Source organism: Paroedura picta, chromosome 5, assembly GCF_049243985.1.
Source record: "Paroedura picta isolate Pp20150507F chromosome 5, Ppicta_v3.0, whole genome shotgun sequence".
Lineage (NCBI taxonomy): Eukaryota > Metazoa > Chordata > Lepidosauria > Squamata > Gekkonidae > Paroedura > Paroedura picta.
In genome coordinates, this window is record NC_135373.1 from 91,173,638 (window position 1) to 91,196,382 (window position 22,745).

General features: G+C 43.7%; 1 protein-coding gene and 2 long non-coding RNA genes across 12 annotated transcripts in view; 2 read left to right on the top strand and 1 right to left on the bottom strand.

The window, feature by feature from the left end:
• Positions 1-773: 773 nt before the first annotated feature.
• On the top strand, positions 774-4,786 carry LOC143838132 (uncharacterized). The gene is made up of 3 exons (XR_013231238.1): positions 774-870; positions 2,637-2,727; positions 4,653-4,786. It is a non-coding gene; the product is annotated as an uncharacterized LOC143838132 (long non-coding RNA).
• Positions 3,134-5,718, bottom strand: LOC143838134 (uncharacterized). The gene is made up of 3 exons (XR_013231241.1): positions 5,655-5,718; positions 4,717-4,866; positions 3,134-3,430 (listed from the first exon to the last, which is right to left on the bottom strand). It is a non-coding gene; the product is annotated as an uncharacterized LOC143838134 (long non-coding RNA).
• An 84-nt stretch (positions 5,719-5,802) lies between these two features.
• POC1B (POC1 centriolar protein B) overlaps positions 5,803-22,745 on the top strand; it is a 37,882-nt gene continuing 20,939 nt past the window's right edge. For 5 of the 10 annotated variants that reach the window (XM_077338999.1, XM_077339001.1, XM_077339000.1 and 2 more), the window contains exons 1-8: positions 5,803-5,999; positions 7,215-7,299; positions 9,065-9,236; positions 10,335-10,514; positions 11,887-11,994; positions 15,248-15,363; positions 17,734-17,867; positions 19,840-19,908. In XM_077338999.1, the coding sequence (XP_077195114.1) occupies positions 5,985-5,999; positions 7,215-7,299; positions 9,065-9,236; positions 10,335-10,514; positions 11,887-11,994; positions 15,248-15,363; positions 17,734-17,867; positions 19,840-19,908 (879 nt within the window). In that variant the 5' untranslated portion in view covers positions 5,803-5,984. The other 5 variants (XM_077339008.1, XM_077339004.1, XM_077339006.1 and 2 more) reach the window with 5 other exon arrangements.

Genomic DNA, 22,745 nt, shown 5'->3' on the forward strand with positions numbered 1-22,745 from the left:
TACCCTTAAAACATGACAGACTGTGCCAACCCTAAAAGCAGCAACTTTTTACTAGAGACAGTAATATGACATTTATATATAATTAGTGTCAAAGCCCATTTAAAAAATGGGCTTTGAAAGAGGCAGCAGGCAGGAGGGCATGAGAGGGTGACCGCGGCTCCCCTTGGCCCGCAGAGCGGACTAAAGGGAGTTGAAAGCCCCCCCCCCGATGGCGACAGGACTATACAGCCCGCAGGGAGGCTCCAAATTCCCCCCTCCCCGCTCCCTCCCAGCAGGAGTGTACCTGCAGGCTGCAAAGCCCTGTTGCTGCCTCTCTCCTCATGGCCAACAATGGAGGCTGCAGCTACAAGACTTCTAGCAGACAAGGAGGGGGAGCTGGAGGGGGAGGGCCAATCAGAGTAGACCTGGACGGACAGGGCCCCAGACAATCTCCTCCCAGGAGGCTGTTTCCCAAAGGGAGAGAAATAGTACTGAAAAAGATAACCACTTGAAATCACAAGTCAAACAAGATGCTGATCATAGAGAAGCAAAAGAAAAAAAAGGCATCTAAGTTACAGAGTTCAAAATGCACACTGTAGTCCTAAACACAGTTAAGGTATCCCTCCTAAGGCCCTTGACTTCAGTGGATTTAGAAGGGTGTGACTCTGGGGGGAAAGCAGCCTTTTAAAAAACTGACAATCTAATGCCAATGGGAAAAATTACACCAATTTTAATATTTCTGGATTGTACCCATGACCTGTGGTTATAGTGAAATCTTATCTGTTGTCAAATTCAGTAGCTCCCAGAGGAGATCCGGGCCTTATCCGAGCTATCACAGTTCTGCAGGACCTGCAAAATTGAGCTCTTCTACCAGGCATTTGGTCGAGATCAGTGAGTACACCTGTTGGCCCCCCAGAACCCCCTCCCATCCAGATAAGGACACTCTATGGGATCGCGGACAACATGTTATGTTTTATTAGGATTATTGATGACATTAAGATTGCTGATATAGTTACCCGAACATGTTATGTCATGTTAGTTGATTAAAATCATATTAAGATTATTGCCATAGTTAACAAACTTATTCTGTACTCTGTTACACACCTGACGTTTTCTGCAAGCCTCCCTGAACTATGAGGAGAGGTCAGTATATAAATGCAAATAAATAAAACGAATAAATAAATTTATTTGCATTTCTATACATACAGCAGATGCCTGCCCCAACTCTGTTCCTGGACCAGTGGAGGAGGTTGCTGGGCTGTTTCTAGCATGGAGCGGGTGACAGAGCATTGTCTCCCTCCTACCCTTCCCACACTGCAACAACTTCAACTTCAGACGAAGATGAAGAGCTGTGCTGTGCCTTCCTAGGCACAACCCCAGCCCCTTCCAGCTGTTCTTGGTTAAAGGGGAAGCACCGCAGCCACCCTGCTGCGGTTAAAGGGGAAAGAATGGACAAGTAAGACACTTGCCCTCACTGCATGCCAAGGCAACCCATTGTGAGCTTGCATTTAAAAAGAAAATTAAGAGCTATATAGGGGTGGGAGGTTGATTGCAATGAGCCTGACCAGCCAGGGTGTGGGGCCAAAGTGTCTTGTTCTTGTCTGGGCTGCTCTGCAAAGCCTGGCATGACTATTTTTTTAAATTGGTTGCAGGGGAGAAAGGGAAGCATGGGGACAGCATATGTGTGGGTGGATGGGGGGAATCACTGCAGCTTTAGTCTTGAAAATACAGGAATGCACAAGAAAGGGGGACCAAATCCCTGTCCCTACAGCCTGCTCCCTCCAGGCAAGGTGAGGAAAAGAGTGCTGGCTCCTGGATATCCCTCACATGCAACCCAGCTGATCCCTGAGACCACAGCAGCCAGCTGAGTTGCACGTGAGAGACACCTTTCTCACCAATGCGCCAGAAGCTTCACCAAGGGGGCAGACAGGCAAGCAAACAACAAGGCTAGGGAAGCCACCCCAGAGTTGTGGGTAGGGAGACAATGGAGCAGTGGAGGACTGCCCCAGCCCGGTTCCTGGCCCAGTGGAGTAGGCCTCAGAACTACTTCTGGCATTGGGTGGCGCAATGATGTCAAATTCTGTGGAGTGTTTGGCTGATATTACTTCTGGTAACATATGACTTCCATGGGTGTGGCAGAGAGGTGTGGCCTGCTGACATTACTTCTGGTGTTTCTCGAAGCTTGAAGAATGTTTCTGAATGGCAGAAAGGTTGAGAAAGCCTGCTTCAGATGTTACGGATGTTTATGATTTTGATCTCAATCAGTCTTAATTCGTTTTTGTAAGTCACTTAAGAATTATTTTTAGGAGAAAATCAGGATAAAGCAATTTAAATAAATAATGCTGTAATTTGCTGCAAGGTACTCCACTAGAAAATTAATAGGAATTAGAATCCCATAACTCTGGAACAATCTATCCTAAATTCCTCTGGTTAAGCAAGCCTTGAATATGGCTGGTTTGAAATATGGTTGATTTGAAATTTTTTATTCACATGGCAACCAAAATATATCTTGAGCTGCTTTTATTATATTAATCATCAGTCAATATCATGTAGGTATGTATCTGATTCATTTCTGTGCAAAATTATTTCTGTGATGATATGCAAAATCTGATTCTTGCCATAAGAGGGCATCTGTCTCACTCTTGTTTTCTGTACAGGCCCTTCAGTTGTGCCAGTAGAGGTCAGTAGCCGCCTTCCAAAGTGCTTATTATTAATGGGAAAGCAGAAGATAATAACTCTTGATCTGCTGTAAGTATTTTTTTCCTGATACGATCTTGGTATTCAGTCTGATTTACTGAAACTATTAAGGAAATCCCTAAAACTCTCTGAATAGACTTCTCAACAGTGCAGCAAGGCACGCTTTTGGGAAAGTGCTTTTGGGAAAGAGGCAGCATTTTACAGCCATCATCAGATGACTTTAAGAACAGAAGGAATACTGCCTTTACCTTTCACAATCACAACAGTACTATATTTAGTCAAAAGGACAACCAGATACTGCTGATGTTTAACGTTATTTGTGATGTTTAGCATTTTTGCATATATCTGCAAATATGCATTTGTTTTACAGTATTCTAGAAAACGTACAGTTTCCAGTCTAGAGAAGAATAAGTTATGAAGCATCGAGAAGAATAATTTATGAATTTATTTAGGCCTTGAATGAATCACAGAATTATTAATAGGACACAGAAACAACAACAATTATTTTTTGGATGCTCAGAGGAGTCATATCATGCTTTTAGAGAAAACTAATTTGACAGTTTGATAGTCACGAGGCACACATAAGGATGTTTATACAAGTGGGGGACCTGTGAGGTCTTGTGAAGGCCTCTCTTCCCCTCACAAGCTCTTCTTTTCTTTCACAGAATAGCCTTTTCCTGCCTTCTTAATGCAGCCAGATGGGTGACTTTGGGCCAGTCACAGTTCTCTCAGAGCTCCCTTTCTTACAGGTTATCTGTTGTGGGGAGGAAAGGCAATTGTAAGCCACTTTGAGACTCTTTTGGGTAGTAAAAAGCAGGTACCTTTCTCTACAATGGGGACCGAAAGCAGTTTCCATCATTTGCCTCTCTTCCAGTTTATTCTCAAACTACCCTGTGAGGTAGGTTAGGCTGAACATCTCAGGGAGAGTAGGGATTCAGACTTGGGCCTCTTTGGATAAGGCTTTCTTGCCTTTTCTGAAAAAGAATTTTACAAAATGCATTTTAAGTGCAGGCCAGTTAGGAGAATGGAGGACATGCATGTATTTTTATTTATAATCTCGTTCACATATGCTAGTATTCTTTGTATAATTGTGTTTCTTGTTTACACAATCTGTTCAAAAATAACTAAAGTGATCTTGCAATACTTCCTTAATAGACAACACTGATCATTCAATGAGGTGCAAGGCTTTTACTCAAACCTGGAACGAATAAACATTGACTTCCTTTCAATCACAAGTCTGGATTCTAAGAGCAGGGAGAGGTCAAAGATTCCCTCAGGAATAAAAGCTTGGCTGAGAACTACTCTCTGCACAACTAAATTCTCACCCGAAGCCTTATAACTTACCGTATTTGCTGGCGTATAAGACGACTGGGCATATAAGACGACCCCCCAACATTTCCACTCAAAATATAGTTTGTTAAATTACGTTACAGTACTATGGGCCACTATGGGCAGCTATGTCTATCCCAACTGAAGTGCACCCGGCGTATAGGACAACCCCCCCACTTGGAGGCATGTTTTTCTGGGGGGGAAAGTAGTCTTATATGCCAGCAAATACTGTATGTTGTGCATTATATTTGTATGGACTATATTTGTATGGACTATATTTGTGCACTATATTTGTATGGACACCTGGAAATGGTAGAGGACAGGAAGGCCTGGAGGATCACTGTCCATGGGGTCGCGATGGTCGGACATGACTTCACACCTAACAACATATTTGTAGATTTCTTCTAGGATATTAACTAAACAACTTTATTCCAACCTAAAAAGTTTCTAGGTTTTGTCTGTTATTTTTGTTTTTCCTTCTTTTTCTTTTGTTTACCTCAAGCCTCACTTCTGTAATTACTGCTTTCAGAAACCAGAGTCTATCTATTGGGTGAAAGGTTGGAGTAAACTCCATACTGATCATGCTACACAGCACATTACTTCTTTCTAAGTGGCAAGCAAAACACAGATGTTAATATCTTTTTTAGGTATGAAGGTACAATGATGGGAAAACCTGCCCTGGTTGACAGCTGCTAAAATCAGAAGACATACAGCCTGCTGAAGTTTCTGGGAGCTTTCAGAATCCGTGAGAGGAAGATCTTGTGGTGGCATGCCTGAATGATGGGCAGAGGCATACATGATCCCATGTGGGGTGTGTGCGGAGTGGCTAACCACCACCCTGGATCCATGGATTGGCTGAGACTGGAAGGGGAAAGTGATATAGAGAAAAAAAGTTGTTATCCTGTTAGCTCAGATAAGATAGCCTTTGTGCCTGCAGTACAGAGCATTAGGTGAGAGAGACCCAGTGTCAGGAGGCTATCTAGATTTCACACTGTTTGTGTGCAAAGATGCTAAACCCATGTACATTTGGAGAGAGGTGTTGGCTGCCAGAGTGGTAGGCTGCCAACCTTATAAGTCTCAGAGTCTGATTTTTGTGGGAAAGCAGACTGACTCTCTTTTTATTGCTGGCTTGTTTATTTATACACCACCCTACCCAGCAGCTGGCTCAGGGTGGAGAGTACACATATATACTGTTATTAAGGTTGAGTTGTATTTCATTTTTATCTGTTTCCTGCCAATCCAGCATAGCCAGGGTACAAATATATTTTAAATAAATAAATACATTCATTTGCAGCAGAAGAGTTTCATTTCGGGCACCAGCCTGTTCAACGAACAGAATGAGGGCAAGGCTTTTCGAAAAGGAGGCCGGTGGGGGGAGGGATTATTATCCTACAACATAAAATGGTATAAGCCAACCCAAATCTTCCCTAAATGATCACATCGGCTACTACTAGGAAGCGTTTCTCCTCCACCCCCACCCCCACCCCCACCCCCACCCCCCACCCCCACCCCCACCCAGAATGCTGGCGACCTTAATTCCAAAGCGCCTAGCTAGCCACCCCGCGTCTACACGTGAGTGGGGGAAAGAAGACACGAAACATTTGAAGACACGCTTTTGAAAACCGTTTTGCGGCCGCCCATAAACTCACATCCGGGGACATGCTGTTGCTAGGCGACGTGTCCGCGTCTGCTGCAACGCAGAGACGCGGTTGCTTTAAGGGCGAGTCGAGCGCCTATTGCATGGATGTCGAGCTTGAATTTGAGCGGCTGGGTTGGAGGTTTCCCTCCACTTACCCGAGCGACCTTTCGGGTCGGAGGGAGTTTGGGCTGACCTCCCATGAACGGGGATTCACCCCTTCTCCTTTCGGAAGGGAGGGTTCGGGGCTCGACTGGGGCGGTCTGGCGGGGGAGGGGGGGTCGACGGAACCCAGGAAGCTGGCGGCTGAGAAGCGAGCCGGGCCCCTGGTCGGCTGACACGGATGGCGTCAGTACTGGTACGGAGGGCGGCTGGGGCGGCTGCTTCCCCGTCCCTTCGGAGTTTGGCGCCCGTTCCCCGGGCCCCCTGCATGGCCAGTGAGCCTGGCACAAGGAAGCCGGAGTCTTGTGGCATTTCGGGGCGCTTCTGCAGCAGGTCGTGGGAGCATCTCTGTGGACCTCACCCTGCTGACTAAAGGGCTAGTGACGTGGAAACTGGCCGGGCCAAAATTAGGTTCCCATAAATGTTTCGATACTGATTCTTACTGTTTTGGCTGCCACAGACTGCTGCAACTGTTCATTGTGTGAGCTGTTCAGTGAAGGAGGTCTGATGCTTCCCCCCCCCCCCCCCCCCGGGTATCTTGCACTGTAGTCTTAAACTACATAATGTCTAGAGCAGCATTTCCCCAGCATTTTTACTGCTGTAAAGGTCATGCTGGGGAGGAAATCAGTTGAAGATGAGTCTATCTTGGTCATAAGGGGATAATTTGCATTGTTGGTACTCTGTGCAGATTGTATTGCTTGCATGACAAAAATGGTATTTGGATTGTTTATTGTGAACACAAGGGGTTTTGCACACATCCATTCAACTTGTACGGAGAAGGCCGTAGTGGAAAAATTGCTACAGATTACAAATGAGCTAAGCAATCTTTGCAGGGTGTAATCTAGGCCAGGAAAAATACAGCTCAAAGAATTCACCAAGTTTCATTGATTTATATGAGTGACCATGACGTTTGTCTGCAAATATCCCAGTGTACTTCTAGTTATATGCAAAACTGCAAATGCAAGCCTTTCTGCCCTGTTGCCTTCCATTGATTCCATTGCTTCCATTGATCTGGAGAGCGGATTAAGTATGCATTGGAGAGACTTGCTGTGTACCATGCATGAGCTTTGCTGTGGCAAGGTTGTGAGTCTCCCTGATCATGTGCAGTCATATCACAAACTCACACTGTGGCACCCATGCCAAAGTGCCTACCCATTATTTAAATGGAATCTTTAATACTGTAGCTTTAGTGCTGAATAGCTTTAAATCAGGTACTGCACCTCAAGTGAATTGCAAAATAAGGTGCAAGTTTTACCTAAGACTTACAAAGGAAAGGTTCAACTAAATTATAATAGACAGGATTGTGCCACCTTAAAGACCTAATAAGGTTTATTGTGGAATTGTATATATTGAAGTAATTGGTTATTGTTTCAGCCTGTTAGAAATTAAATCCTGGGTTTTATATTTTTAGGAGGATCCTATCTTGATCCGTCATTTTAAAGGTCACAAAGATGCTGTAACCTGTGTTGCCTTCAGTCCAAATACAAAAGTACTAGGTAAGTCGGTTCTTGAAGTTCGTATGAACAAGGGATTCATAGTGTCTCTTGTGGGAATATCCAATATCTATTCTGTGTCAAAGAAAAAATAATTAATGAAAGCTCTTAGCCGTGGAGCCTTTTGAATTCTTTGTCCCATAGTGGAGTAAATATTAGGAAAATTCCATTGTTGCTGGTCTGTGATAATGTGGTGAAACTAGAACAGAAATCAGAGGGCTGCTTCTTCCATGGGTAGACCTCTGAGCCCTAGTATGATAGGAGAGGCTGCTGGTGTTAAAATGGGAAGAACTGAAATATACCTTCAATATGTAAAAGTTTTTTTGTAATTCATTTCTGAATTACACGACCCTGAGACATCAAAGTGAGGTGCAGTATATAAATTGCATGCATGCATGCATGAATGAACAAATGCTCAGTGGGTTGATTGGTACAGCTTACTTCCCATACAGATTCAAATGGGTAGCAGTGCTGGTCTGAAGTAGCACAATAAAATCAGAGTCCAGTAGCACCTTTAAGACCAACAAAGATCTATTAAGGGCGTGAGCTTTCGAGTGCAAGCACTCTTCGTCAAACAGATTGAATGTTCCCATACAGATTGAGTGTTGAAAATTCCCACTTGCTCAAAACATGGGGTATCTGTTTCCTTATCTGTGAAATAATTGGGTAAATTAAAGTTCTGATTATAGGCTACCCTGACTTTTGTATCTCAGGCAGCCTCATGACCATCTGCAAAACTGAAAAAAGACATATTTTTAACAGCAGATTGTGTCATAGCCTAGACTGTATACTTTAATTACCCTTGTGTGATGATATACCACTATCTATAAAGTTAACTCCAAAGTAACTTTTGATCTCTGTAGTAAGTATTAGAATGGATGTTACTGCTTTGCTAATATTATTTCACTGACACATGCATTGAACAGAGTTTCAGTGGGCAGCCTTGTTGGCCTGCTGTTGAACAGCTAGATTCAAGTAGCACCTTATAGAACGGCATGGAGCTACTGGATTGGAATCTGGCTGTTACACATTGTACACACATTAACATGAACCCATATGAAACTGCCTTATACTGAATCTTAGACCATTCAGCAACTATCCAGGGTTTCAGGTAACAGACTTTCACATCACCTGCTTTCTATTTTAGGAACCCAGTAAGAAGACAAAAGGGACAGAAATTATTATGCTTCCTAATAGCCATATTAACTGTGCCTTTTATAATTAAACCTGTAAATTTCTGAAAATTGTAGATATGTTATTTCTTTTTCTGGGAGAAGCCTGGGTCAAATAAAATAAGTTAAGACTAGGGAAGGTTGGTTATCTTTGTTATCTCTGGTTATCATAGTTACCTTAGTTATCTCTGGTGTTTTTATGGGGTTCAGGGGAATTTGCAGATTCAGGTGAGTAGTCATGTTGGTCTGAAGTAGCAGAACAAAGTCCTGTGACATCTTTAAGACCAACAAAGTTTTATTTAGGGTATAAGCTTTTATGTGCACACATACTTCCTCAGACTCTATGAATTGACAATTACTTATTTCCCCCCCCCCCTCCCTGATCCATCACAGGCTACCATTTTTCCCTTAGATTTCATTCTGATGCAAATTACATTAATTTTAGATTCAGCATTTTACTCCTATAATGAATTGGAAGTAAAAGAACCAAGACATATCATATACAGGATAAAAACTTGGTCCATTTTATAATATGGGGTTGCAGTATTCCTGGTATGTTGCCTTTATAGACAATAGTTTTATAACTTTCTTGTCAGCCACATCTTCTTTGGACAGGTTTCTTATGATATGGAATCTAAGGCCAAATGCCAAAGCTTTCAGATTTGTGGGTCACATTGAAGGTGTAACCAGTGTCGAGTTTTCACCAGATGGACAGCTCCTAGCATCTGCTTCTCATGACAGGACAGCCAGACTTTGGATTCCTTGTATGTAAGTGTTACTGAGATATAAACTCTTCCATTTCATTTTCCTTTAGATTAGTCACTATATTTAAATTTAGGGCTTAACCTGATCCTGACAGAGCCCAAAAACACTTCATTCCTGTTCCCTTCCCACCCACCCTGTTTCAGGTGCTGAAAAAGCTATGGGAACAGTGCAGCCATTTTGGCACTCTGAGATTTAGAGCTTATCCTTATTTCTCTGGTATTTTCTGGGAGAAGGTATTAATGGAAAGTCCTAATCTGCATTCTTCTGAATTTATCTGAGGGTGCCTGGCTGCAGTGTCCTATTTCACAGTGCTTATCCTGAATGCATCCTTAGATTAAATGCAGGAGAGAATGATGTTAGACACTTTGGGTGGGGTTTTAAAAAGTAAATAAGATAAAAAATGAACAGTTGCACTAACAGGCAGTCTTCTCTCCTGCTGCTTCCTCTAATGAGATGGAGAATAATAATTGGAGACCCATTATTTGCTGACCAAGCCAACAAGATCGGGCCCACAGTTGATGTCACTAATATTGTTCTGATTTTAATTAATTTTAATAGTTTTAATTTTAAATGTATTATTTTATGCATAAATGTTGTAAATAAAGGATTGTGACTCAGATCTGTACCTTAAGGTTCATTTGCAATTTTTTAAATGTTGTATGAATGTACAGTCATACTACATAATTAGAAATTAATTTTTATTTCATGATGAAAAACCTTTGGGCTATAATATAGCGTAAATAGAAAACTATTTTAAAACAGATTTCTCCTCAAAAAGCATTTTCTCAAATAATCCCATTTGAATTTTTTTAAATCCGATATTAAAAAAACATTAAGAAAATCATTGATTTTTATCAACCCTGGCTTTTTTAATTTGGTTGGCCCCTGAGTAAATATGCTATAATTGAGATTTGTTCTTTTGTGTAAAACTTAAATGTTAAAGAAAGAGATATGCTAACCTAGCAGGTCTCCTTTTGAAAATATAAATAATCTTTAAACTGCAAGTTGAAGGGAAAATAAATTGAACTGTATACTTTTAATTTCTTTTGCAGTTATTATGGGGCTAATACAGATGCAATTTTTATTTTGTTTTGTTTACAGTCATGGCGAATCCACACCATTAAAAGGCCATACTGCATCAGTCCGCAGTGTGAACTTCTCACATGACAGCCAATACCTAGTTACTGCATCCAATGATAGATTGGTCAAAGTGTGGAGTATATACAGTCAGAGGGTTTTGCTTACCTTATCTCAGCACACTCACTGGGTGTGCTGTGCAAAGTGAGTGTCTGTGTTTCTTATTTTTCTAGTATGTTCTAGCAATATTTTCTCTAAGATCTACTGCACTCCTTATGCTTCTAATGTAAATATATTAAATGTGTGGAGTATTCCTAAGCAGACAATGGGTAAGCATTTATTTGCATTGATTTGTGGAACTTACTATCTTGTAAGTTTACTTAGTAGTATAGGCTGCTAGCCTATTCTTTAACAGTACTGAATTTGTTTAAACTGATTTAACAAAGCAAGTACTACTTTGATAAATGCATCTACCTTTGATGGCTGCTGCAAGCAGCCTGGACTGCTGGTTTGTTGCCAGGCCTGGCCCCAGTGAGTCCACTCTATCATTTCCTCCTACCTTTTACAGAGAGAAACTAAGGCTTGAAGTTTGGCAATATTGTAGTAGTTGCTTCACAACCCCCAGAATGGCTACTGCAAAGGGATTCATTTCTTAATGGCACAGGTGCTGTTTGTTTGTTTGTTTTTTGTGTGTGGGGGCTATCCTTCCATTTTTTATTCCAAATTTTTTCTGAAAACATGGGACTTTCCCCAAGTTTGTAAAAAGAGCTGTCTTGTCTGTTCATGGCTCTAGTCTCAGGATTTGAGTATCCACAGATGGGGCCATGTTGAGAAATAGGTATATTGATGATGAACTTTTGAAAGCTTGAGCTCATCACTTGTGACTGGCCACTGTCATGATAAGAATCCTTAACTCTAGTGTGAGCTTTGATGCTTACATATTTCGTGATGCTTGATTATATTTCTGCTTCAGTTTCTTCACTAAAACAAATGTTAATGCTATGCTAGATTGCACATGTGAAGATGAGCTTCGTTTCAACTGCTAAGTGGATGGTTGAATAGATAGTTCATGTCTGGTCCCCTGAATACAGCACTCAAATACTCTACTGCCTGTAAATCCAGACCAGGTTTCTACATTCTGTGGGGATGCACTTCTTGATACTTCTTTCCATATGTTTGTGTCTGATTCTAACAACTGCTTGCAACCCGCTGTGAGCCAGCTTTCTGGGAGTGGTGGGTAAGAAATCTAATACATATATGTACGTATGTTTGTTTATATGTTCCTGGTACAATGTGGAGCATTTTCTTTAAACAGATTTCAGCATTGCAGAGTTATACCTGTCTTAAGTCCATTGAAGTCAATGGGCTCAGAATGGGGTAAGAGGATTATACTGACAATGCTCAAGATAGGTGTGAAGACTTATTTCTGTTTGTGATTTCATGCATTTTAATTTTTGTATGTCAGTGATTGAATGTAGAAATGTGTCTTCTGCTTTAATAAAAACTGTTAGTACTGTATTCAGACACTGAACAGTCTCTGAATGTATAAACTACTTACTCTATATTTCCTTTCTAGATACTCACCTGATGGAAGATTAATAGTATCTTCTAGTGAAGATAAAACTGTTAAAGTCTGGGATGTAAGAAACAGACTGTGTGTTGATAACATAGTAGACAGTGATGGGTAAGCTTTCAAATGTGAAAATGCAGAAACCTTTTTCTGAGAACTTAAATTCTATAATTCCAATTCAGAGAATCTGAGAGCTGGAAGGAGCTTTGAGGGTCATCTAGGGCAGAATGCAGAAAATTCACAACTACCTGCCCACCCACAGTGATCCCAATTCCTTGCCCAGATGGTGCACCCCTCCCCCCAAACAAACCCAGAATCCATGGCCAGTCGGGCCTGGAGGAAATTGGCGTCCTGACCTCAAAGTGGCATTTCCCTGGGCATGCAAGAAAGGGTCACAAGATCCAAGCATGGACACAAACCCTTCTGCCCACCCACTCACCATCTGCCTAAATTCGCAGATTCAGCATTTCTGTCAGATGGCTAATCTAGCCTCTGTTTAAAAACTTCCAAGGAGGGGGAACCCACCACCTCCCAAGAAAGCCTGTTCCACTGAGGAATGGTTCTAACTTTCAGGAACTTTTTTAGCGAAAAATTCTTTTGAATTAATTTCAACCCATTGGTTCTTGTCCTACCTTTGGGACAACAGAAAACAACTCTGCTCCATCCTCTATGTGACAGCCCTTCAAGTACTTGAATATGGCTATTATATCACCTCTTAGTTGTCTTCTCTCCAGGCTAAACAGACCACGCTCTCTCAGCCTTTCCTCATAAGTCTTGGGCTCCAAACCCCTCACCATTTTTGTTGTCCTCTTCTGGAAGCACTCCAGTTTGTCTACATGCTTATTTAATTGTGGTGCCCAAAACTGAACACAGTACTCTAAGTGAAGTCTAACCAGAGCAAAGAGGTACCATCACTTTGCGTAATCTGGGTGCTCATTTTATTGTTACAGCCCAAAATCCTGTTTGCCTTTTTAGCCACCGAGTCACACTTCTGACTCATGTTCAGTGTATGGTCTGCTGTGACCCCTAGATCCTTTTCATACATGCTACTGCCAAGACAGGTCTCCCCATCCTGCAATGATGCATTTGATTTTTCTTACCTAAATGAAGAACTTTACATTTTTCACAGTCACTCAAACTGAATGCTTTTCCCTTCTACATAATTGTTATATTCCAAAATCACATGGTTACTAATACTAAGTGTGCCCACTACTTTCACCGCATCAACCAGTTCCTCCCTATTGGTGAGAATCAAGTCTAAAATTGCAGACCCCTAGTTGCCTATTCCACCTTCTAGGAAATGGAAGTTGTCAGCAAAACTAGTCAAGAACTTACTGGACTTTTCATTTACAGCAGAGTTGGTCTTCCAACTGATATCTGCGTGTCCCAGGGTTTTAGTTTCTGAATTTACCTGTAAGCTAATGGTTCCCTGCATATGTGCCATTCCCTATAAATCTGCAGGATTCCCATCTACAGTTCTTGTCATCAAACTAGGTTTTGTATTTGTCTTGCTCTCCCATTGAATTTAGTTTAAAGCCCTCTTCACTAGGTCTGCAAGGCTCTTTGCAAACACAATTTTTCCCTACCCTTGTGAGGTGCAAACCATCTCCCGAGTGAAGAGCCTCATCATAATAGCATAAGCCAAGGTCCAAAAATGCAAATCTTACATTACAACACCAATGACAAAGCCAGTCATGTATTTACATTATTTTTCTTTCCCATCCTAAGCCAAGGCCAATAACAAAGAGAACTGTCGAAAACGCAACCTGTGCTCCCAGGTCCTTCATCTTTTTTCCCAGAGCCACATGGTTTCTTTTAATATGCTCCATGCTGCATTAGGCAGTATCATTTCTTCCCGTATGAATGAGGAGGAAGGGATAATGATCCGTGGGCTTTAAGAGCCTTTCCAATCTTTCTGGGACATCCGTGATGCATGCACCAGGCAGACAGCATGCCACTTTAATTAAGTCCGGTCCACATACTTTGGCCTCCACACCTTCTCGGTAGGGAATCCCGATTTACCGTAACCTGCCAACATTGAGGAGCAGGAGATCTAGTTCTCGCATCTGCAGGGACCTGTGAAAACCCTTGAGCTTTGGGGGGACTGGGGGAATAGTCCTTGCTCCTGTGGTCTTGTATCAATATCTACAGGCAGATCCTGGAATCTATTACTGAGATTCAAAGGAGCAGAACATCTCCTTTTTCACACCTATTTGTAGCATTCCTGCATGTATTGTCCTCCTGTTTGGGGTGCATGTTTTGGGTCCTCCTGTTTTGGGTGCATGTCACTACCTCGGCTCCATTATTAGCCATGCTACTTGGGTCCATTGCAGAATAAGTTTGCATCTTCCTCTGCTCCCTTGAATACTTACAGAAACTTTCAGCTTGCCAAAGGCTGGTGCTCCTGGCAAACAGGAGCCTTTTACAGTGCAAAGACCCCCCCCCCAGCAGGGGGCTGAATCAGTAGCCAGCCCCAAAGAAACACTCCCTCCACTCTTTGCACAACTATCAACCACCTAATCCAGTCAGCTGCAGTCACTTACCACCCAGGCAATGAATGGACAAAAACAACAGCCCCCACTCTCCTGCAAGTTATATACCCTTCCACACACCCTCCTGCACTGTAAGAACAGAAAGAAGCAGCACTCACCACTTTAGCATCTCACCGGCTCCTTCTCCTCCCCTAGCCTAGCTGCCTGTGCTAGGCACAATTGTTTATGAACACATTGTAAGGGTATTCTGTTTCATTAAGGAGTGATCTAACTAGAAACCATTACTACTCTGAATAAAAATACATTTATTTCTAATAGTTTATTTTTGGATGCGAGACTTCAGTTGTACCTTTCTTCTGGTTTGACACACTTCATTTTCTCCATCTTTTTGGAAAATATTCCATAATGTTCCTGTAATGTTACCTTGGATAGTTCTTTCTATAGCAGTTTCAAGCTCTTCCCAGCAGTATATGTAGCTATATCCTGTTGGTGGTGGTTATATTTCCCTTAATTCCTTCTCCTCCATGGTAAATGTAAAAAGCCTTAGTCTGAAGACCGATTCACAAATAGAAAAGAGACATATGGTTTCATGTTCCTCTTTGTGCAATTAGCAATTCAATTAGTTACTTCCTCTTTAGCTTAGCAAAACATACTTCACTGTTCTGAACCCTCAAATTATGAAGGATGGATAAATGTAATTAGTAATTTTGACTGCGTGTAAGTGAAGCAGAATGTAATTATATCTACTATCTCTATGCTAACAGATTTCTTTCTATAAAAGTGAAATTTTAAGACAAATTGGGACTTGGGAGTTAATTCAAGTGGGGCCACTGCTCCTTAATAATGACAAAGTTATTTCTGTTGTTTTCTTGTAGATTTGCAAACTATGTAGACTTCAGTCCTGATGGGACATGCATAGCTTGTGCAGGTTCTGATCACACAGTGAAGATATGGGACATTCGAACAAACAAATTATTGCAGAATCATCAAGGTAACTGTTTATGCAGCTCAAGATTACAAAACCTCTTTGTAATTTCTTTATGATCGATAAATTAATTAATATGGTCTAAAACCAGCAAAGTACATTTGATTATTTGATTATTAACATGCATCAATTAAAAATGGAAACATTGATAACAGAATATAATCACGCTAATAAAGAAAGACTGTTTGACCTTTGATAACAGAATATAAAAATACAGAAAATTTCTTTATTTGCTGATGAGGTATAAGGCTAAAACTGAGGGAGTCTTCTCTTTCGGACCTTTCTTTTGCCATGAATTCAAAAGGTAGCTTTGTATGTGTTTGTGCACACACATGGATGTTATATGCCATCAAATTGTCTTATGACTACCTTGTGAATTAATGACCTCAGGTCTTGTAAACTGAAGGCTCTGATTTCCTATACTGAGTCATTCCATCTCCTGTTGGGTCTTCCTTCAGCTTTTCCTTGTGTCATTGATTTTCTAGTAAGTCTTGTCTTTTGATATGACCAAAGTTCGATAAACTCAGTTTAGTCATTTTAGCATCTACTGAGAGTTTAGGCTCAATTTGTTCTAGAACCCACTTATTTGTCCTTTGGGCAATCTACAGTATCCATAAAACTAAAAATGAATTCATTCTCATCAGCATCTTTGATTGTCCAACTTTTCCATCCATACATGGTAGAAGACATGTTTTTTTTTATCCCACTTTTCTCTGCCTTTTAAGGAGTCTCAAAGGAGTCTCAATCACCTTCCCTTCCTCTCCCCACAACAGGCATCATGTGAGGGTAAGTGGGGCTGAGAGAGTTTTGAGAGAACTGTGACTGGCTGAAGGTCATTCAGCAGGTTTCATGTTAGGACTGGGGAATTAAACAGATTAGAGTCTGCTGCTCTTAACCACTACACTATGCAGGCTACAGGAAATAACAGCATAAATTATCCTGACTTTGGTCTCCAGAAATGCTTCCTACTTAAGGACTTTAAAAAGTCTGTTCATGGCTGCCCTTCCAAGCTATCCATTTCTGTATCCATGTGTTCTGCCAAGGTCACATCAAATCAAATATAATGTATATAAAAACAAATATGAGTTCTAATAAGGTGAGTGAATGTGCAAATACAATTAGTGAGCTGTCATATTGGCAAAAATAGGAAAGAAAATTCAGGATTGTCCAAAATGTAAACCAGTAGACTCTTGTTTTGTTCTAAATTTAAGCCTGCATAGGAACATATGGTTTGAAAACTTGTTTTGATATTTTAAAATACCGGCGCAATTGCTTGTGTTCAATGCTGTTTATGAACACATGGTCATATTGTAGGTAGGAGACTGAAATCAAGTAGTTGTATTTAAACTGAGTATTCAGAAGTTTGAGACAGTTCTTTAGAGAATGCTTATTTTGAAACAGTAGCTCTTCTGACCTATTTCTTCTTATTTATTTATTATTTACTTACTTACTTACTTTCTAACTCACTTACTGCCATTCCCAGCTCTGCTGGCTCACAGTGGTTTACAACTATTACAAAGAACAAAACAATACCATAGCCCCCCCCCCCCCCCATCCATACTGATAAACCCACCAACACCTCACTCCACAGCCGGTATGCCCAGGAAGATGGTAAGTCTGGGGAGGGAGCAAGATCTTCCCTGTTCTGCCCAACCTTAGTCAAAGGCCTGGCGGAAGACCTGTGTTTTACAGGCCCTGCGGATTGATGAGCTCCTACAGGGCCCTCAGCTCTTCTGGGAGCTCATTCCACCAGGTCAAGAGGACTTCCTGTGGCCCAGGGATCCCCAGCTTATTTGCCATTGCCGATTGTAATGACCTATGCAGGGCATAGGGAGTTAAACGGTCCCTCAAGTACAGAAGGCCCAGACCACATATGGCCTAAAGGTCAAAACCAATACCTTGAATCTGATCTGGTACATCACTGGTAACCAATGCAGCTGGCTTAGCACAGCTGGATATGGGCCCTCCACACTCTTCCAGCGAGGACCCTAGAAGCTGCATTTTGTGCCAGCTATAACTTCTGGAGCAGAGACAAGGGCAAGCCTGCGTACAGCTGTAAATTACGAAGTACATAAGTAGGTGAGCAGGAAAAAGATGATGATCTGCCACAGATGAATAGTAGGATAACAGATATCTACAAAAAAGTGGCATTATCCTGACCAAAGTATAATGGCAAAAGGTATTTGAAAGGGCAGCCTAAGGATAACTGGACCAGAATGACTAGAGACCATGCAGGTAGAAAATCACTAAGACAAGTTAAAACCAAAAATTATTTATATTACTTATAAAATGGCTCCATTTAAGAGGCAAATATTCTGACACTGGAGGATGTACTTTTTTACATCAAATTCTAATTTTTAAAAATTTTCCTATCAGTCCACAGAGCTGCCATCAATTACACAGCTTTCCATCCTTCTGGTAACTATCTCATCACAGCCTCTACTGATGGTACCGTTAAGATCATAGATCTTTTAGGAGGAAGACTCTTGTACACACTTCATGGACATGAGGTAGCATATTGTTAGCTCTCATATCCTATTCTTTGACTGTTAAGGACCACCATGCATTATAATGTCTGGGTAAAGAAATACAGTTTTTCACAGTTTGTTCCTCTCTTTCTCTGTTGGAAGTATATCAGATGGGCACCTTATACATACAGCATTTATCTACTCTGTGAATCTTCTTGCTTCTGAGGAAGGTATTGAGGGCAAGTACATAGATGCCCCAGAAACCCACAGCCGCCTACAATATTAATACAGTCATTGTGCTCCAAAATCTATGAACACCACATGGTACCTGTTTGTATGAAACCATACAAAGACCTTTTCTACACACTCCACTTACTCCTGATTTTCTTGTCACCTGATCCACAACCACTGGAATCTGTTTGGGCAGGGTTCTTCCACATGTTCTGGCTGATACTTCCGGGTTGCATTTTTTATTTTTAGGACAGCTTTAATGTGATTAAATTGTTTTATAATATATATGTTGTCCATTGCCCTGAGTCGGCTTTGGTGGAGAGGGCAGTTTGCAAATGTAAATGTAAAGAAATTTTAAAAATAAATATCTGCCCCCCTTGTGCATTTTTACAGCTATGGAATCAGCTTATTTTTTTCCGTTCATGCCTTAGATAATAAGGAGGGTGCTCTTTTAAATGGTTGCACCCCCTCGCTTATTTAACAGAAAAACTGCCCTAAAATACTAATGTATATAAATATAGTGCTGTACTGATAGTTTAAGCCAGTGGTCCCCAACCCCCGGTCCAGAGACTGGTACCCATCCATGGATCAGTCGGTACCGGGCTGCGGCTCCTTCTGGTTCTCCTCCTCTGCTGCTGCCTCGGGCGCTGCCCTGCCACTCTGCCACCGGCTCACCTTTGGTGGTCTCCAGCAGCCGCCATGACTGGGACTCCCCCTTGGCATGGCACTGCACAGCTGCTGCAGGCAGCGCCCCTAGCGGGCAGTGGGAAGTCAGGGGCATCGGCAGGAAAGCAAGTGGAGCAGGGGCTCAGCCAGTGACGGCGACATCCCTCGGCAAAAGACTACACCCTCCCCCGGGCCTCAGTAAAATTATCAAGTGTTGACTGGTCCCCAGTAATAAAAAGGTTGGGGACCACTGGTTTAAGCAGTGGTTGTTCCCTTTTTAAGCCTCTGGTTGTTCCCTTCTGGAGATATAAAACAAAAGGCATATCTCCATGAGGAAAGGAGTTAGAGGCTTGCGTTTTTTTTTTTAAATTGGAAGCTGGGAATTTAAAGAAACTTCTTAAATTATCATTACAACTCTAAATCAGTATTTTAGGGCTTTATCATAGATATATTTTCCTGTGGATTCTAAGCATCTATGTATGCCTCAATAATTCCATGTGGGGAAAAGGGTAGAATTCTGTAAAAAATCATAATTACTATATTGACTAGACAATGACATGATAACTAATGAAAGGTATAATAAATCACCTTTTATTAACTTAGTTACAGTATTATGTCGATCTAAACTACAAACGAGCCTCTTGTGGCGCAGAGTGGTAAGGCAGCCGTCTGAAAGCTTTGCCCATGAGGCTGGGAGTTCAATCCCAGCAGCTGGCTCAAGGTTGACTCAGCCTTCCATCCTTCCGAGGTCGGTAAAATGAGTACCCAGCCTGCTGGGGGGTAAACGGTCATGACTGGGGAAGGCACTGGCAAACCACCCCGTATTGAGTCTGCCATGAAAACGCTGGAGGGCGTCACCCCAAGGGTCAGACATGACTCGGTGCTTGCACAGGGGATACCTTTACCTTTAAACTACAAACTGTAACAAAATTGGAGGATGGCTGAGAAAAGTTGTAATTTCTCTCTGTGAAATCTGAACATACAAATTAATTTTTGACCGTTGAAATTGCTGCTTGGAATTAAATGCAGTTTTGAAGAAAATAGGAGTAGTGTCAAGCAAAGAAAGTCTGGGGAATCCAAGAAAGAAAATGATCTTTCATCTGTTGTCTTCCCCCAGGGACCTGTCCTCTGTGTGGCCTTTGCAAAAGGTGGGGAAACATTTGCCTCTGGTGGCATGGACACACAGGTTTGTTAAAACTTTGGGGTTCTCTTTACTGGATGTGTGGGTTGTAATGCTTTTTAATAAATTAAATTCTTAGGAGTTCTTATAAAGATGATTTCACTTTGGGTATCTTATCTTTCTCAAAAGTCTGTTAGAATTAAAATGTGATATTTTTTTGCATGCCTTGAATTCTTTCAACATTATTAGTTAATTGGAAGCACTGGTGTCCCATATAGGACCCGGCCGTGGAGACACGGCCGGCGCCCTGGGTGTGCTCGATCCCCTTCTAACCTCCGTCCCATCCCCAGGAATGTGAGGGTGGAGGCTAGGGTAAAGGGTCCAACATTGGTCTTGTGCAACGCAAGGTCGATTAAGAACAAGGCCTCGACTCTGCAACACTTCATCGCGGAGTCGAAGGCGGACCTTGCTTGCGTGACCGAGACCTGGGTGAGGGAAGGCGAGTCAGCAGCCCTGAAAGAACTAGCCCCACCAGGATACTCGGTCCTTCACCAATCTCGGACCCACAAGAGGGGAGGGGGGGTGGCAATTGTGGTCCGGGAGGTCCTCACCTGCAGGGCTCTCCCAGCGCCGGAAATCAGTGGAGTGGAGTGTGTCGGTATTGGATGGGACTCGGTCGAGAGTGTGGCTATCTGGTTGGTATACCGTCCGCCCAACGCGCCGCCAGATGTCCTGCCCCGCCTGCTGGAGGCGGCGGCCGCCTGGGCGTTGCAGTACCCCAGGCTTCTGATCCTGGGCGACTTCAACGTCCATGCGGACGCGCCCCCTTCAGTCCATGGTGGAGACCTGGTGTCATCCATGGCGACACTAGGGCTTTCGCAATTTGTTGCCGGGCCCACCCATCACGCCGGCCACACACTCGACTTGATTTTCGGCGCTGGGATAGAGGTGGATCTGGATACAGCTTTAGCTGTGCCGTGGTCAGACCACTATGCCCTGCGGGCCCGGCTCAGGATACCACCCCCCCCCCAGTTGGGCGGCGGGCGCATTCTAGCCCGCCCGCGGAGACTTATGGATCCAACTGGATTCCGGAATGCTCTGCGGGACCCGATGCCTCCTGGCGACTCACTAGCGGCTTTGGTGGCGGACTGGCAGTCCCGCCTGACAGCTGCTATAGATGAGATCGCCCCTAAACGTCCTCTCTGCCCTCGACTCAAACGGGCTCCCTGGTACACCGGGGAGCTACGGGAGAAGAAAAGGGAAGTGAGACGACTGGAGCGAGTGTGGCGGAAGACTCGCGACGAAGCTACGAGAACATCTTATCGCACGCTTATGAGGGCGTATGAGATGGCGGTGAAAGTGGCAAAACGTGAATTTTTTGCCACGGAAATCGCGTCCGCAAGCTCTTGCCCGGCCCAATTATTTAGGGTAGTTAGATCCCTTACCGCCCTTGAGGGGCGCCAAAATAATAGCAAATTGGAACTCGGCCGTGAGGCATTTGCGAGCTATTTTGCGGACAAAATCTCGTCTCTCCGCCACGATCTTCCCGCCACAGTTAATACAGTAAATGAACTGGAGGCCTGTTGGCCGCCTTTGGAGGTGACGTTTGATGGCTTCAGACGGCTCTCTTTATCCGAAGTGGACAAGTTGCTAGGCTCAGTTAGGGCGACCACTTGCCCCCTTGACCCCTGTCCATCATGGCTCCTCAAAGGAGGCGGCCAGAAGATAGGAGGCCAGCTCAGGGACATTATCAACCTCTCCCTGGAGTCCGGGGAGTTCCCTGAGCAGCTGAAGGGGGCAGTGGTTCACCCTCTCCTGAAAAAATCTACGCTGGATCCGCGGGACCCTGCCAGCTATCGCCCAGTGTCGCACTTGGCGTTCCTGGGCAAGATGGTTGAAAGGGCCGCGGCAGACCAGCTCCTGGCATTCTTGGAAGAAACTTCGGCATTCGATCCATATCAGTCTGGCTTTCGACCTGGCCACGGGGTGGAGACGGTGCTGGTCGCCCTGTTGGATGACCTCCGTCGCCAGCTGGATAAGGGTGGGTCGGCAGTGCTGGTTCTTCTGGACCTGTCGGCCGCTTTTGACATCGTGGACCACGAACTGTTGGTCCACCGCCTTGCCGGCACGGGGATACGGGGCACAGCGTTACGCTGGATACGCTCCTTTCTCCAGGACCGGACCCAGAGGGTTGCAGTGGGAGATGAGTTCTCGCATTCCTATAGACTCCCTTGTGGGGTCCCTCAGGGTGCGGTCCTCTCCCCCACATTATTCAACATCTTTATGCGCCCTCTGGCCCAGCTGGTACGGAGTTTTGGACTGGGTTGCCACCAGTACGCTGATGACACCCAGCTCTATCTCCTCATGGACGGCCGCCCGGACTCCCCCCCGGAACCATTCGCCAGATGTTTGGAAGCAGTGACAGAATGGTTCGAGCAGAGTCGCCTGAAACTCAACCCCTCCAAGACGGAGGTCCTGTGGCTGGGACGTAGGGGGCAGGACCAGGAAGCGCGCTTACCCACCCTGGCAGGGACGCAACTCACCATCACGTCCCAGGCCAGGAACTTGGGTGTGGCCATTGATGCCTCCCTGACTTTGGAGGCGCAGGTCAAAAAAGTAGCGGGCCAGGCGTTTTTCCACCTTCGCCAGGCCCGACTATTAGCGCCCTATCTGTCCCCCGAACACTTAGCCACAGTGATCCATGCAACGGTCACCTCCAGAATAGATTTCTGTAACTCGCTCTACGCGGGCCTTCCCTTGTCCTTGATCCGGAAACTTCAGTTAGTGCAAAACGCAGCTGCTAGGGTCCTTACTGGCACATCTTGGAGGGCCCACATCCAGCCAGTGCTGAGGCAGCTGCACTGGTTGCCAATTGCTGCCCGGATCCGGTTCAAGGTTCTGGT